This window comes from Motacilla alba, chromosome 23 (assembly GCF_015832195.1).
Source record: "Motacilla alba alba isolate MOTALB_02 chromosome 23, Motacilla_alba_V1.0_pri, whole genome shotgun sequence".
Lineage (NCBI taxonomy): Eukaryota > Metazoa > Chordata > Aves > Passeriformes > Motacillidae > Motacilla > Motacilla alba.
In genome coordinates, this window is record NC_052038.1 from 6,370,065 (window position 1) to 6,385,352 (window position 15,288).

A 15,288-nucleotide genomic window follows, 5' to 3' on the forward strand; every position below is an offset into this window, starting at 1 on the left:
CGCGGTGATGACGTTGCGTGCGGTATGGCGTTGCGCGCGGCGCGTGGAGGGCGCCGCCTGGTGGCGGGGAGGCGCGCGGCAGGCGGGGCGTCCTGGGGGTCCCCGGGCCCGGTGGGGGGGACAGGACCCTGGGGGTCACAGGCCTTGGGGACAGCACCCTGGGGGTCACAGGGCTTGGGGACAGGACCCTGGGGGGTCACAGGGGTTGGGGACAGGACCCTGGGGGGTCACAGGGGTGGGGACAGAGACCCCGGGGGTCACAGGGGTTGGGGACAGGACCCTGGGGGTCACAGGGGTGGGGACAGGACCCTGGGGGTCACAGGGGTTGGGGACAGGACCCTGGGGGTCACAGGGATGGGGACAGGACCCTGGGGGGTCACAGGGGTGGGGACCAAGATCCCCCATTGTGGGGGGGTTGACAGGCCCGGGGGGCAGCAGGACGGATCCCCGGGGGTCCCAGACTTTGGGGGTCACAGCCCCCGGGGGTCTCGGGGCTGCCCTCCTCACCCACGCCAGGCTGTGGCCTTGTCCCCGTCCAGCCCCCCCCTGGGGCCGTGCCCTGTCCCCGGGCTCCCGTGGGTGGCACGGGCCGGCTCAGGGCTGCCTGGCCGGGCGGGAGCAGCGCGGAGGGCAGGGCAGCCCCACCGCCGCTGCCAGCATTCCCGTGTGTCCGCGGGCTCGGCTGGCTCAGCTGGCAGCTCGCTTGTGCCGCTGGCTGAGCCACGGCGGCTGGCAGCGCCCGCGACAGGCTCGACAGCTGCATTCACACCTGGGGAAGGTGTGCTCGGGGATTCGCCCCCCGAATTTCTGTGTGCTGGGAGCACCCAGGGGCTGCTCATCCAGCCCTCCCGCTGGCAGCGGCCAACCTGTCTGCGCTGCCAGATGGAAAATCCCTTTTTTGTTCCATTCTATCTTTTCCACGGCTGCAGTTTTTTTCTCGTTGCTGAAAAGGCACCACCGTGCTCCAAAATACCAAACATTTTATTAAAAAAATAATTTATTGCATCTTCTGTACAAACCACGCGAATGTACGCTTATAAAATACTGACCCCTCACCTGGGGGAGGCGGGAGGAGCGAGTGTGCCAGGTGTGCGCCTGGCTCTGGCTCCAGGGAGGGAGGTTTGCATCTCCCCCTAAACCAGCTCGGCTCGGGTTTAACTTCTCACACGGACAGGAAAGCCCAGAGCCCCACAGGAGGCGCAGTAGGTTCAGGTGCTGCTAAGTGCTCTTAATCCCGTTGTATTTCATGGAATTTCGGAGGAAAGAGAGAATCTAAGGAAAGGAGGGGTGAGTCTGTGCACCCTGTAGGGTTTCACACTCTGGCTTTTTCCCTGAAGAAACGTCCTGAGCATTTCCAGGATTCCAAGCACGGAAGCCAGACCCGGAGCTGATTCCATAGCGAGCCCTCGGCCGGCGGGCTGTCAGAGCTGAGCACAGCCCTCACTGCTGGCAGCTCACAGCAGAACGAGCAAAAACCGGGAGCAGAGAACCCTCTGCCCGCTGGGAGACCAGCCCAGGCGGAGCAGGAGCTGCCGAGCCCTGCGGGGATGGCGCTCCGGAGCGGCGCCGGCCCCGCTCAGCGCGGCAGCGGCCAGCCCGGCACCGCGAACAGCATCTCGGCCAGCAGCGCGCCCATGGCCGCGCCCCCGATGACCGGCTGGAAGAACAGCGCCGTGACCAGGGCGGCGGGGACGGATCCCAGCGAGGAGGACAGGCGCAGGATGTCCGAGAAGCGCTCCTGCTGCTCGGGGCGCAGCAGCTCCCGCAGCGCCCGCTGCGCCTCCCGCTGCAGGCTCTGGATGCGCGGCGCGGCCCGCAGCCCGGGGATGTCTGCGGGGGACAGCACAGCGACACGCAGGTCAGGGATGGGAAACGGCTCCAGGTTCGTCCCATTCCCTCCCTTCCCGGGGCCACGCTGAGGAGATGCAGCGCTGGAGAGGCACTGCTGTTCCAGGGATGCTGCTGAGGGACGGACAGCCCCTAACAGGGAAAGCCATGCTTTAAAAGTAGAGGAATCCAGGGTTTATTGTCTGCAGGACGGGCAAAGGCTTTGACATCCTTCCTTCCCGCTTCCCAGAGCATTTGGGAATGACCAGAGCTGGGGAAAAGGTGGCCAGCCCTCTGTGCTCCCACACCTGCCCATCTCCGAGCATCTCCAGGCCAGCAGCTCTGTGTTCCCCTGGGAAGGTGGCGGGGTCCCCATCCCTGGACGTGGCACTCAGTGCTCTGGGCCGGTGACAAGGTGGGGAGTGGCACAGGGGATCCATGGTTTTGAGATCTTTTCCAGCCTCAGTGGCTCCGGGACCCCATGATTCTGTGTCCAGCTGCCAGCGCTGGCCGGCAGAGCCACGAGGGCCTGGCACTCACCTGGATTGAAGAGAATGGCTCCCCTCAGGTAGGTGAACTCGCTGGGGCTCAGGTCCAGCCTCCAGAAGCTGTTGAGGCACCCCTGCAGCCGCTGCACGGCCGCCAGCGTGGGCTGTGTCCCCTCGGGCTCCTGCCCCTTGCTCTGCCCGCTGAGGAGGATCTTCTTGAGCATGCTGGGGGCCGGGGCCTCCGTCACCTCGAAGGTCACCACGTCCTGCACCAGCCCCAGCAGGAACAGGGGCACCCAGCAGCTGTCCAGCAGCAGCAGCTGGTCCTCCCGCGGCAGCAGGCGGAAGGCGGCGACGTTTCTCACGAAGCTGATGGTTTTGAGCAGCACGTGGGAGGCGGCCCGGCAGGTGAGCTGCGGCGAGCGCAGGCACACGGCGCGGCGCTGCCGGCACGGGCAGCGCTGCCGGGCCGCGCCGGGCTGCAGCTCCTGGCTCAGCAGGGTGTACAGGATGGCGGGGTGCCCGTCCCTGCCGTGGCAGCGGCACCGCTCGCAGCCCCCATCCACGCCGGCGCTCATGGCTCTGCCGGCTCCTCGTCGACGCTCGGCGGCAGAGACGCAAAATCCCTTCCAAAACGCGTCCCGGGATGGATCGTCCCCGTCCTGCCGGCTCTGCCAGCCCCTGGCTGCTGCAGGCAGCTCTTATAAGGCCGGGTGACAGTGAACACCCCTCGGCAGCCTTGACCGCCCTGATTAAGCAGCCCTCATTAAGAGCGCCCGGCCAACCCCGCTGCTGCTGGGCTCGTGGGTCAGGCGCGGTCAACGGCCGTTTTTCTCAATGAATCGCGGGGAGGGGTTGTGCGGCCTTATCAGGATTACCCAAACAGGATAAACAGAGTCATTAGCCCAGGCTGTACCCTGGCACCAAGGCCCCGCGGAGCAGGTGTCGCTGCCAGGGTTCACAGACAAACACGGCGCGCTCGTCTGAGCCCGGCGTTCGGCGGCGCCCGGCCTTGGGAAGAGCAACCTGGAAGTTGTGTTATCAGCGGCTGTTTGCCTGGCCTTGCTCACCAGCCGCTTGTTGTGGTGGAGGAGGAGGAACCCGGTGAACCGGCAGGCTGGGATGGGCCCAGGGGCCGTGTCTCTCGGAGGAAACACCGGGCCGGAGGGAAAACGCTGCCGTTCGCAGAATGAGAGGAAAGTAAGGGAAAAAGGCCAAAGTTCTCGTATTTTCCTATTGGAAACACAGCGCAGGGGCCGTGTCTCTCGGAGGAAACACAGGGCTGGGAAAGGGAAAACGCTCCCATTTGCAGAATGAGAGGAAGGGAGGAAAAAAGGCCAAAATTCTCCTATTTTCCCAGTGGAAAGGGATCCGGAGGTGCTGGTCGACAGCAGCTGAACACGAGCCAAAGTGGGCAGTGGTTGTTCGGGTGGCCCCCAGGCCCTGGGCCCACTGTGGGCCCCTCGCTGCAAGACAGACACGGAGCTGTCCAGGGAGGGGAACGGAGCCGGGAAGGGGTGGAGCCCAGGAGCGGCGGAGGGGGGCCCAGCCTGCAGCAGCGGAGGCTCGGGGGGCGCTCCTGGCCCCGGGCCCCGGCGGGAGCGGCCAGGCCCGGCCCGGGCCCTTCCCGCGCCCCGCGGCCCGTCGCCATGGCAACCGCGCCGCGCCGCGCGGCCCGCCCTTCCCTGCGAGATTGACAGCGCTGGCGACCAATCAGCGAAGAGGGCGGCGCGCGGGCGCGCTGGGATTGGCAGTCGGGGGAGAGGGGCTCGCGCTTCCGCGGGCGCCGGTTCCGGTTCCGGTTCCGGTGGCGGCCCGGTGCGGAGCGGCGGCGCGATGGGGCTGAGCGCGGAGGAGGCGGCGGAGCAGGAGGACCGCTTCGACGGGATGCTGCTCGCCATGGCCCAGCAGCACCAGGGCGGCGTGCGCGAGGTAGCGCCGCCGCCATCGCGCGCGGGGAGGGCGGGGCGGGACCGGAGCGGCGAGCGCGGGGAGCGGCCCGGCCGCCTCGGGCCCCGCCCCGGCACGTGGAGCGGGCGATGCACGTGCTCCGCTCCCGGAGCGGCGATAACGGCCCCCGGCAGCGCCGGCCCCGCGCGTTAATTAGTGCGGTGTTAATGAGGCGCCCTCGAGCCCGGCCCCGGTGCCCCGGGAGCGCTCCCGGTGCGCGGCAGTGCCTGTGATGGGTCACAGCGGGGCAAAGCAGCGCGGGGCAGCATCGAGCTCGCCCCGTCACCCTCCCAGCACAGCCCCGTGATGCCTGGCCGTGACCGGGGATCCCCCGTGCTCGGGATCTGCTCGCCCACCCCGGTCCCACCGGCGGCGGGCTCCGGGATGCGGGGCTGGAGGGTGCGGGAACATCCCAGCCACATCCCACCCAGAAGTGATTTATAAAAAAGGGTCCTGTAACAGCCCCTCGTGTGGCAGAACCTCGGAGTGAAGCCCCCACGGGACAGGATTCCCGGGAAATAAAACCAGCCAAGTTGAAGGAGAATTTGGGTTTCCAGAGGGGGTTTGGAGGTGCTGCTTCATGCATCGGTGCATTTGTCCCCTGGCAGCTGTAAAAATGAGGAGTTTGTGTGCTTTTGGGTGTGCAAAGAAGCAAAACGTGCAGTATATATATAATATATATATATATGGGCTAGAGGCATGCATGCATAAATCCATCCCTGCCGGGGTAACGCCTGGCTGTGGGAGCAGGAGCTGGAGTGAGCTGCTGCCTTCCCGCAGAGCAGCCCAGGCCCCTGCAGGGAGCCCAGGGGCTGGGTGTGCTGGGCTGGGTGCTGCTGGCACAGCCACAGATAGGGAGGACAAAGGATCAAGGCTGCTCCAGGGACACGGGGTGGCTTTCGGCGACCTGGGCTCACTGCTCCTTCTCTCCCCACCCTGTTCCCCAGCTCGTGAACACCTTCTTCAGCTTCCTGAGGAGGAAGACGGATTTCTTCACCGGGGGAGAGGATGGAGTAGCAGAGAAGGTAAAAATTGAACCTCCAGGCCTTTAGCTGTTGTCCCTTCCCTCCCACCCTGTGTGTGCCACGCCAGGGCTCCCTGCTTGGACAGCTCCCAGCATCTGGGTGCACCTGGGCACCAGCAGCTCCCGAGGGAAGGAAAGCCAGGGCTGCCCCTGCCAGGGTGAGGAGCACCCCGCTCCCTGCTGTGCCTCGGGGCAGGTTTCTTGCCAGGCTCTGGCCAAAGGCTAGTTTGGAAAGCAAACCTGCCAGACACACTGACTTAGCAGTGACACAGCAGGTGATAACCCCCGCTACCTTGTTTGCTCAGCCCAGGAAAAACACAAAGTCCAGGGCTCTGTGCATCAGCTGCCCCTTGGCTGGGCTGCACAGAGCATCCCCTCTGCTGCAGGGAGCCCTGGCTGGAGCTCGAGGGCTTTGAGGTCCTCTGAACCCAAAACATCCTGTGGTTCTCTGAGAGAAAGGAGGAAAGGTGCACCCTGCTGTCGTGTTTGTGGAACAGAGGGCAGATCTCCCCGTTCCTGGGCTGTGTGACCCCCTGAGCAGCACCTCAGCTGCCTGGCTGCTGTCCTCGGCAGTGCTGTGCCTGTGGAGAGCAGCGTTGCTGCCTGGGTGGTGGCATCTGTCGCCGTGCTTGGGCCCCCTGGAAGATGCTCTGGCACCATGGGAACGCAGCAAACGGGGAAGGAGCTGCTTCCCCAGCCCTGCCGAGCCCTTGGCATGAGGGAAGGACAGGGTGGGAGAGGCACTGCATGCTTTGGGGGCTGTTTCAGCAGGCTCATGCTGTGGACAGGGACAGGGACAAGCTCAGGCACTGCAGGTGGTTTCCTTACCTGGATCGTGGTGTTGGGAGCAGGCTGGCACATCCTGGGGGAAGCACACCTTGCATTCTGTACTCCAGGGGACACTGGAGCTGTGTGAGCACTCCTTGCTCCCAAAGCCAACAGAAACACTCTGTGCTCGCTCACAAACTACAGTTGGCTCGGGAAAGGGTCTGGATTCCCCCCACCCCAAAGCTCCCGGGGTAAACAGATGTATAAATAAATCAGTGTTCCCCTGTGTTTCCCTGCTGGGGATCTGCTGTGCTGTTTTCTGGGGCAGACCTCAGCTCACCTACGTGCTGCTGTGCACAGCAGCCCTGGCCTTATCGGGCCTGGGGCAATTCTCTGGCTCCCTGCCCGTGTACTCAGCTTTCCCTCGGCACCCGAGACCTTGGGCTTGTGCCTGCCAGAGCCACAGCAGCCTCCAGAGAGCTGGGAGCAGGGCTGGAGCAGGGCACTTAGGGAGGAGCTCGCCCCTCAGTGTGAAAACAAGTGCTTCGAGCATTCCTGCTCTGAATCGTGGCACTGAGGCTCCCTCTGGAGAAAGGCCCGGGCGTGGGAGAGGTCAGAAGTAGGTGAAGAACTGGGTCTGGTGTGTCCAGCTGTCCTGGAGGCATGGAGTAGCTTCAGGTGGCTGGGCTGGGCATCAGCTCGTCCTGCTGGAATTGCACAAAGGACAAAATCAGTGGAGGATTTTCATCTCCTAGAAACATACTTCCTGCCTAACTAGGAAGGACTGCATTTAAATATTTCAAATTTTCCCTTTTTCCTCCCTTTTCACTTCCCTCTCTGTTTTTTTGAATTGAAAACTCTCTAGATTTCCAGTCAAAAAAATTGAGTGAAGATGGAGGGAAGATTCCCAACATCTGTGCTCCTCAGGAGAGGAGTGTGCTTGGTTCAGGTGTGACGTGGGCGCTGTTTGACCCCTGTGCCCCTGTCCCAGCTGATCACAGAGGCCTTCAGCCACCACAGCAAGCTGGTGCTGGTGTCCAGCTGGATGTCCATTCCGCCAGGGACACACCAGATCCACACACCCTGAGCTCCTCCAGGGACACACCAGATCACACACCCTGAGCTCCTGCAGGGACACACCAGATCACACACCCTGAGCTCCTCCAGGGACACACCAGATCACACACCCTGTGCTCCTGCAGATCCACACCAGATCACACACCCTGTGCTCCTGCAGGGACACACCACATCCACACACCCTGAGCTCCTGCAGGGACACACCACATCCACACACCCTGAGCTCCTGCAGGGACACACCAGATCACACACGCTGTGCTCCTGGGGACACACCAGATCACACACCCTGTGCTCCTGGGGACACACCAGATCACACACCCTGTGCTCCTGGGGACACACCAGATCACACACCCTGTGCTCCTGGGGACACACCAGATCACACACCCTGTGCTCCTGGGGACACACCAGATCACACACCCTGTGCTCCTCCAGGGACACACCACATCCACACACCCTGTGCTCCTGGGGACACACCAGATCACACACCCTGAGCTCCTGCAGGGACACACCACATCCACACACCCTGTGCTCCTGGGGACACACCAGATCACACACGCTGTGCTCCTGCAGGGACACACCAGATCCACACACCCTGTGCTCCTGGGGACACACCAGATCCACACCAGATCACACACCCTGTGCTCCTGGGGACACTCCAGATCCACACCCTGTGCTCCTGCAGATCCACGCCACATCCACACACGCTGTGCTCCTCAGGAGAGGAGTGTGCTTGGTTCGGGTGTGACGTGGGCGCTGTTTAACCCCTGTGCCCCTGTCCCCAGCTGATCACAGAGGCCTTCAGCCACCACAACAAGCTGGCGCAGAAGGAGCGCCGGGAGCGGAAGGCGCGCCAGGAGGCCGAGCGGCGCGAGAAGGCCGAGCGTGCCGCCCGCCTGGCCAGCCAGAGGCAGCAGCAGGACAGGCCCTGCCCGCAGCCCGGCGAGCCGCGCATCAAGGAGCTCACAGACGAGGAGGCAGAGAGGCTGCAGCTCGAGATCAACCAGGTGAGAGCCTGCCAGGCACCTGCAGGGGCAGCTCTGTGCTCCCTGTGGCCACGAGGGGTTAGATCTTGTCCAGGATCTTCCCCTTGGCAGCACCTCTGCGCTGTAACTCTTCTAAGGGCTGAAAATTCCCTGTTTTCAAAGTGGGATGCAGTGTGGTGCTCTTCAGCTGGGGCTGAGAGGCTGAGGCCATCTAGTGCCAGCTCAGGAGGTGACACAAAGTGCCAGCTCTTGGCTGAGCACGTTCCTGCTCTTCTCTTTTCCAACAGAAGAAAGAGGCACAAGGGCAGGGTAACAGTGTGCCAGTGAAACCCTCGGAGGAGGAAGGTGAATCTTCAGATTCCAACAAACAGGTAAAACTTGTCTGCAGATACTTTAGATGCATAAAATGGTTTGGGTTGGAAGGGACCTTAAAGCTCATCCCATTCCCTCGGCCATGACACCTTCCACTACACCAGGTTGCTCCAAGCCCTGTCCAAAACTCACACTTTGAAAATGCAAATTAGAAAATTTGGCTTTAAAAATGCAGTTAATTCCTAAATGTGCCAGTACAGAGGGCATATGGGTGTTTTTCTTGCAGTCATGTTTTACCAGAAGCAGCTATTAATTTTGGAGCTAAATTTAAGTGGGTATAAGATACAAACAACTGACCTGCAGTCCTTACAAAACCAAAGAGCTGTTGTTGCAATGGGAACTGGAAAAGCTTCTCTCTTTATCTTGGATTGCTTAGGGAACGGATGATGAAGAGGAAGATGAGAAGGATAAAGGAAAACTTAAGCCCAACTCTGGCAATGGAGCTGACCTTCCAAATTATAGATGGACACAGACTCTTTCAGAATTGGATGTAAGTGTGCTTTATGAGTAATCTGAGGAATCTGAGACAGGGAATAAGAGCAGGTGCTGGTAAGATGTGAAGCCAATTCCCTGTGTCTCAGTTGTCTCTGGAAGCTTGTTGGAAACAGCAATGTTTCAATAGCTGGGAGAGAGCTTGCTAACTCAGTAGAATTCCCTAGAGCTGTAGTTCTCCAAATTTTGGTCTTGTTTTAACCAGGCATCAAAATCTGCTTCCCTTTTCATGGTCCCTTCCTTTCACCTCCTGCTCGCTCAGTACCTCAAGGAGAAGAGTCCCTGCTCTGTCTGGCTCTGTGACACCCAGGCAGGAGGGCTTGGAGCAGCAGCATGGCAGGGGAAGGAGGAATTTCCCTGCCCAGCTGCTCAGGTCTGCTCCTTTTTGCTGCAGCTGGCTGTGCCCTTCAAGGTGAGCTTCAGGCTGAAGGGCAAGGACGTGGTGGTCGATATCCAGAGACGCCGCCTCAAGGTGGGCCTCAAGGGCCACCCCCCTGTCATTGATGGGGAGCTCTTCAACGAGGTCAAGGTGGAGGAGAGCTCCTGGCTCATTGAGGATGGCAAAACAGTCACCGTGCACCTGGAGAAGGTAAAGCAGCATGGGCAGGGCAGGAGTCAGGCTTGGCTGCCTCCTCTGGGCCCTCTGCTGAAGCAGCTCCTGGGCACACTGTCAGTGGTGCCACTGCAGTGGGGTATTTGATTCCCCCATCTTCAGTGTAATTTTGTGCTATTCCAGGATATCCAGTGTGATTCTCAGCAGTTCAGGAAAAGCTGGAAGGAAATCAGTCATTTTAATGTTGTCCTTTAGTGTGTTTTGACATCTGTAAGTGACGTTAAAATCCAGGGACAGGCCTCCTCGTGTCCCTCCTTGTGTCCCTCTGGGCCACTCCAGGTGGTTTGTTGTAATCCCATTTATGTCATGCCAAGTGGGACATCTGACATTCTCTCAGATCTCCCAGCTGGGAAAGTTTCAGCTGCCTAAAGTAATTTGAAACAAAAATACCCTTTATCTATGTTCAGATTTTACTGATATTTAGAAAAGTGTCCAATAAAGTTTGATTCCATAATTTTTTTTCCTGTGACTGAGACTTAAAAACCCTAGAACAAGTCCAAGAAGGATGAACTGGTTTTGCTTCTTCATCCTCTAGATCAACAAGATGGAATGGTGGAACAAGCTGGTCTCCACAGACCCAGAAATCAACACCAAGAAAATTAACCCAGAGAATTCAAAGGTAAGAGTTCTTCTGTTTGGTGGGACAGAGCCTGCTCGGGAATTAGCTCAGCTGAGCCCAGGGCTGTTCCAATCTGGATCTTGCTTTCAGTTGTCAGACCTGGACAGCGAAACCCGCAGCATGGTGGAGAAGATGATGTATGACCAGCGACAGAAGTCCATGGGCCTGCCCACCTCTGATGAGCAGAAGAAGCAGGATATTTTGAAAAAGTGGGTGCAGCTCATTCCTCTGCTTGGCTTTGCCTCCCTCAGCACAAACAGGGCAGCAGCAGCTTGGCCCTCGGTGCCAGTCATGCTCACCCGTGCCCATCACTGCTTTGTTGGCCACCAGCAGTGTCTGTGAGAGCCCGTGGGGGTGGAAAGCCTAGTGGGGAAATCTGGGAATAGCCTAGCTCTGGAATTCTAATCTGCTGATTTGGAGTCCAGAAGGCACATGTAGAACTGGAGGTGCCATCTCTGCTGACCTTTACCATGGTCTTGATTGGTGTGTAATCTCCCTTGGTAGCAGCTAATCACCCCTCCCTCCCTCCCTGCTCTTGCCTCCAGACAGTTGTCCCCGAGCCACTTTTATGGCTTTATTGCCCTGTTTGACATAAATGCACCGTGGCAGGGAAACGATTCCTGGAGCTCCCAAGGCCATGTGGGAAGGTGTGGAGGCAATTCTGGGTCACACAGCTTCTTCAGCGAGTGCAGCCCCACACCTTATCTCTGGGTGAAGGATTGCTGTGGCTGACCTGACTCCTGGGCTTCATCTCTCGTGCCAGAAGCTTCTCTGTGAAGCTGAGTGGGGTGTGAGCAGGGCAGAGACCGGGCTGCCCTGCTGGTCAGTGGGATGGGAAGCACCCTCTGCTCCCAGAAGGCCACTTCTAGGACACCTCGCTGGCAGGGCCTCTTGTTTGGTGCTCTGGAAGCTGGCAAAGGATGGAGAGGAAGTTTAGACTTTGTCCAGGGCAGAGGTGACTCAGTGACACCCGTGTGGGTGCTGATGTCTGCCCCTGGAGCTGTCCTGGCTGCCAAACAAGGACACGATCCTCACAGCACAGATGGCCCTGGAAGTGGAAGGTGGGAACGCTGCTCCTGAGGAAGCCCTGAGAGGGGAGCACAGAGGAGCCTGCCCTGACTTGCAGAGTGTGTGAGGCCTCCACAGGGCTGTGGTGTGAGGTGTGCCTTGGGGAGCAGAGCAGAGCAGCCTCTGTGTGCACTGGGCACAGAGCACTGCCCTCAGAGCTTCCTGCTGTGGCAGCCTGAGTCCAGATAGCCCCTGGAAGGTGTCCCTGGCCACACGGGGCACGGGGTTGGAACAGGATGATCTTTAAAGTCTCTTCCAACCCACCCCATTCTGTGATTCCCTCTGCTGGGACTGCAGTACATCTGAAATCAGATTTCATCTGGTGTGAAACCAGATGCCTCTGGTCACGTCCTCCCCGAGACTCTCCTGTCAGAGCACTGGGGTATTGCCAGTAAAGCTGTCAGGCTGCAGCTTCAGCCCTAATCTGCCTTCACCATCTCCCCCGTGCCCCACAGCCTGCGCCGTGGCAGTGCAGGGGGTGTGTTTGATAATTAACAGCTCCCGTGTGCCTGGGCCTGCTGACCTGCTAGGCTGGCAGGAATGCTGCTCCCAGTGACCCCAGGAAAAGGTGTTGGTAGGGAAAGTCCAGGGAATGTGTCCCAGGGAGCTCAGCAGAACCCTCCCTGCTGCGGAGGGCGTGGGGCTGCAGCAGAGCTGCACCGTGCAGGAAGCAGGAACCCTTCCCTGCCCAAACAGAGCCGGCTGGCTCCCGCTGACTCACACAAACTCTTGTCTTTGTTCTCCTTGCAGGTTCATGGAACAGCATCCAGAAATGGACTTTTCAAAGGCTAAATTCAACTGAGCTCTCCCCCTTCCCCCCCTGTTTCAGTCAGCCCCTTGCATGGGGCAGGATGTGTATGGTTGGATATTCCTCACCTTGGGCAAGTTAAACTTCAGCATCCCCCACCCGAGCTTGCTGTGGAGGCGCTGCTCAGTCACCCTCGGTGTCCTGGGGCAGAGGCAGGGCCCCAGAGCAGCTCCAGACAGAGCCACGTGCCACAACTCACAGAGGGCACAGGAGAGGAGGAGGTTAGAGCAGGAAGGGTGCTAGGGCTGAGAGAGCCAGACCTGGGAGGTTTTGGGATAAATCCTGAAGGTATTGCTTGGCTCCCCTGGGCTGCTCCGAGCTGCTCGTCTGCTCTTTGCCCCTGGCACAGGTACTCCTGAGTTCTGCTCCCTCCTGCTCTCCTGGCAAAACAAGGGTCAGTTTACTTTGTTAAGGAAATCTTTTCCTGCCTTCTTGGGAAGGGAGAGCAGCAGCTGAAAAGCACAGCTCTTGCAGTGGAGACAGACCCTGCTTCTCCTTGCTGCTGCTCCTGTTTGTGCCAGAAGTGGGACAGCTGGAGCACTGCAGGGCTCCCGGCACAGATGGAGGGGTCAGCCCGCTGTCCTGGAGCAAGGAGAGGCTGGAGAGTCCCTGGCTGTGGGTGGGAGAGGACGTGGGGGGCGTTGGGGATGCTGTTGTTGCTGGGAGTGTCTCCTGCCCCTTCCCCAAGAGCCTCTCTCCCCTCTGGCCACGCGCTGTGCGAGCTCCCGCTGACGAGTGGCATCACTCTGCATGTTCTGTCTGTTAAAACTGCAGTGCAACATAAAGGAAAACAAGAATATCTCAGGCACAGCGTGTGGTTTCTCTGGCAGAAGGGATCAGGGATCCAGGCTGGGAGAGGGAAGGGATCAGAGATCCAGGCTGGGAGAGGGAAGGGGTGCCAGGCGTGCTGTGCCTGTGCTCTCTGCAGCTGCCTGTGAATCCCTCTCGTGCTCCCAGCTCTGGACTGATGGTCGGTCCCTCCCTCAGGAGGTGGCAGTGGGAGCTGTGTTTGCTCAGGAGCATTGCTGAGCCCCATTCCCAGCTTAAACCCCAGGGTGGCTGCTCCAGGCTCTGCTCTCCACAGAGCAGCACGTGACCTCACCAGGAAGCTACCCTTGCCCTCGGTCTCCTTGATGCCCAGCTGACAAGGAGAGTGTCAGCAAATCCTGGGCTCTATCCCAGATCCCTGCTGCTGTGGCTCTTCCCTCTGCCTCCCCCAAACATTTCCACCTCCTCCCCGAGGGACGGGCACAAACGGCTGAAAATCCTGTTTGGGCAAAGTCCGGCCTGGCACAGCACCTGGGGGTGGTGGGGTTGTTTTTGAGCAGCAGGGCACTGCCTGTGTGAAGTCTCTCAGTTTTACACTCCTGGGGTTAAAAAGCAGCCCCCACCCAACAGGGCAGTGACCTTGAGGGTGAGCAAGGACCCAGATCGGGGCAGCTGCCTCTGGGCTGCTCTGGGCTGGATCTTCCTGCCTGTTTGTCTTACAGATTACCTACACCTGCCTGCCTGCACCCTACACCCACCTGCCTGCACCTACACCCACCTGCCTGCACCTACACCCACCTGCCTGCACCCTACACCCGCCTGTCTGCACCTACACCCGCCTGCCTGCACCTACACCCGCCTGCCTGCCCCTACACCCGCCTGCCTGCACCCTACACCCACCTGTCTGCACCTACACCCGCCTGCCTGCACCCTACACCCGCCTGCCTGCACCCTACACCCGCCTGTCTGCACCTACACCCGCCTGCCTGCACCCTACACCCGCCTGCCTGCACCCTACACCCGCCTGCCTGCACCCTACACCCACCTGCCTGCACCTACACCTACCTGCCTGCACCCTACACCCACCTGCCTGCACCTACACCCGCCTGCCTGCACCTACACCCGCCTGCCTGCACCCTACACCCGCCTGTCTGCACCTACACCCGCCTGCCTGCACCTACACCCGCCTGCCTGCCCCTACACCCGCCTGCCTGCACCCTACACCCACCTGCCTGCACCTACACCCGCCTGCCTGCACCTACACCCGCCTGCCTGCACCCTACACCCGCCTGCCTGCACCCTACACCCGCCTGCCTGCACCCTACACCCACCTGCCTGCACCTACACCTACCTGCCTGCACCCTACACCCACCTGCCTGCACCTACACCCGCCTGCCTGCACCTACACCCGCCTGCCTGCACCTACACCCGCCTGCCTGCACCCTACACCCGCCTGTCTGCACCTACACCCGCCTGCCTGCACCTACACCCGCCTGCCTGCCCGTGCTTTGGCTTGATAAAAGAGCAGCATCTCCTGTTTTCATAAGAAAAGCTGAACTGTGCTGGATTTGAAGGTTTTAGCCCCAGAATGAGCTACCTGCCTGGTCTGTGGGAGGGCTGAGCTGGGAGGGCTGAGCTGCTCTGGGTGGGATGAGCCTCGCCCCGTTCTCAGCTCTGTCAGTGAACCCCAGAGAAGCTGGGGAGAGTTTTTGGGAGGAAGGGGTGTCAGCGGGGGAATGGGGCCACCGCTGGTGCCCTGACCCGTGGAGGAGGTGAACGCCCGGGCCGTGTTTGTGAACGTGGCTGATCCCAGAGCTGCCCCTGGACTTCACCCCCTCGGCAGCGGAACAGAAGGTGTTTCACTGCTGGCCTTGTCCTCTGCAAACAGCCCTGGCCACCACTGTCCCCAGGCCAGAGCTGGGAGCACCCAAGGCAGCTTCCCCTGGGATAAACCCTGCTGGGTCCGAGCAGCTGCTCAAGGCTTGAGGAATGCAAAGCCCCAGCTCAGCCTGAGCCCCTGCAGACCTCGGAGTGCGGCCTTGTCCTGTGCCCACGGCAGGGAAATGCTGGGCAGCACCAGGATCCACGCTGCACACCCCTCGTGTGGTGCCCGGGCCCCAGCAGAGCGGGAAGGGCGGTGCTGGACAGGGACAGGTCACCCAGGTGCCCCTGGATCCCCACACCTGTGCCAGGTCACCTGGAGCAGCCGTTTCCAGCAGAGCGGAAAGGGCGGTGCTGGACAGGGACAGCTCACCCAGGTCCCCCTGTATCCCCATACCTGTGCCAGGTCACCTGGAGCAGCTGTTCTGGTGCTGCCACCAGCCGGAGGGCAGAGCCTGGAGCTCCTCACCTGCCCAGGTGAGGGCTCCTCCCCACCTCCAGTAAAAACAAGGCCTTTGTGCCTACAATAGGCTCTGCACAGAGCTTTCTA

The 15,288-nt window shown here is 60.6% G+C and overlaps 2 protein-coding genes across 2 annotated transcripts; one reads left to right on the top strand and one right to left on the bottom strand.

Annotated features, from left to right (window-relative positions):
• Positions 1–1,223: 1,223 nt before the first annotated feature.
• LOC119711085 (nuclear receptor subfamily 0 group B member 2-like) lies at positions 1,224–3,182 on the bottom strand. Its single transcript, XM_038160832.1, has 2 exons — positions 2,368–3,182; positions 1,224–1,830 (listed from the first exon to the last, which is right to left on the bottom strand). Exons 1-2 carry the CDS (start codon positions 2,891–2,893, stop codon positions 1,577–1,579), a joined length of 780 nt encoding a protein of 259 aa, XP_038016760.1. The 5' UTR covers positions 2,894–3,182; the 3' UTR covers positions 1,224–1,576.
• Positions 3,183–4,089: 907 nt separating this feature from the next.
• Positions 4,090–12,897, top strand: LOC119711197 (nuclear migration protein nudC). The gene is made up of 9 exons (XM_038161055.1): positions 4,090–4,247; positions 5,213–5,290; positions 7,917–8,138; positions 8,405–8,488; positions 8,866–8,979; positions 9,376–9,570; positions 10,130–10,213; positions 10,304–10,422; positions 12,032–12,897. Exons 1-9 carry the CDS (start codon positions 4,152–4,154, stop codon positions 12,081–12,083), a joined length of 1,044 nt encoding a protein of 347 aa, XP_038016983.1. The 5' UTR covers positions 4,090–4,151; the 3' UTR covers positions 12,084–12,897.
• The last annotated feature ends 2,391 nt before the right edge of the window (positions 12,898–15,288 follow it).

Excerpts from the sequence above, each read along its gene's own strand:
- LOC119711085 (XM_038160832.1), bottom strand. The coding sequence starts at position 2,893 with ATGAGCGCCGGCGTGGATGGGGGCTGCGAGCGGTGCCGCTGCCACGGC. Across the intron at positions 1,831-2,367 it reads AGCCATTCTCTTCAATCCAG|ACATCCCCGGGCTGCGGGCC; the intron begins GTGAGTGCCAGG and ends TGTCCCCCGCAG.
- LOC119711197 (XM_038161055.1), top strand. The coding sequence starts at position 4,152 with ATGGGGCTGAGCGCGGAGGAGGCGGCGGAGCAGGAGGACCGCTTCGAC. Across the intron at positions 8,489-8,865 it reads CTTCAGATTCCAACAAACAG|GGAACGGATGATGAAGAGGA; the intron begins GTAAAACTTGTC and ends TGGATTGCTTAG. Across the intron at positions 9,571-10,129 it reads TCACCGTGCACCTGGAGAAG|ATCAACAAGATGGAATGGTG; the intron begins GTAAAGCAGCAT and ends TTCATCCTCTAG.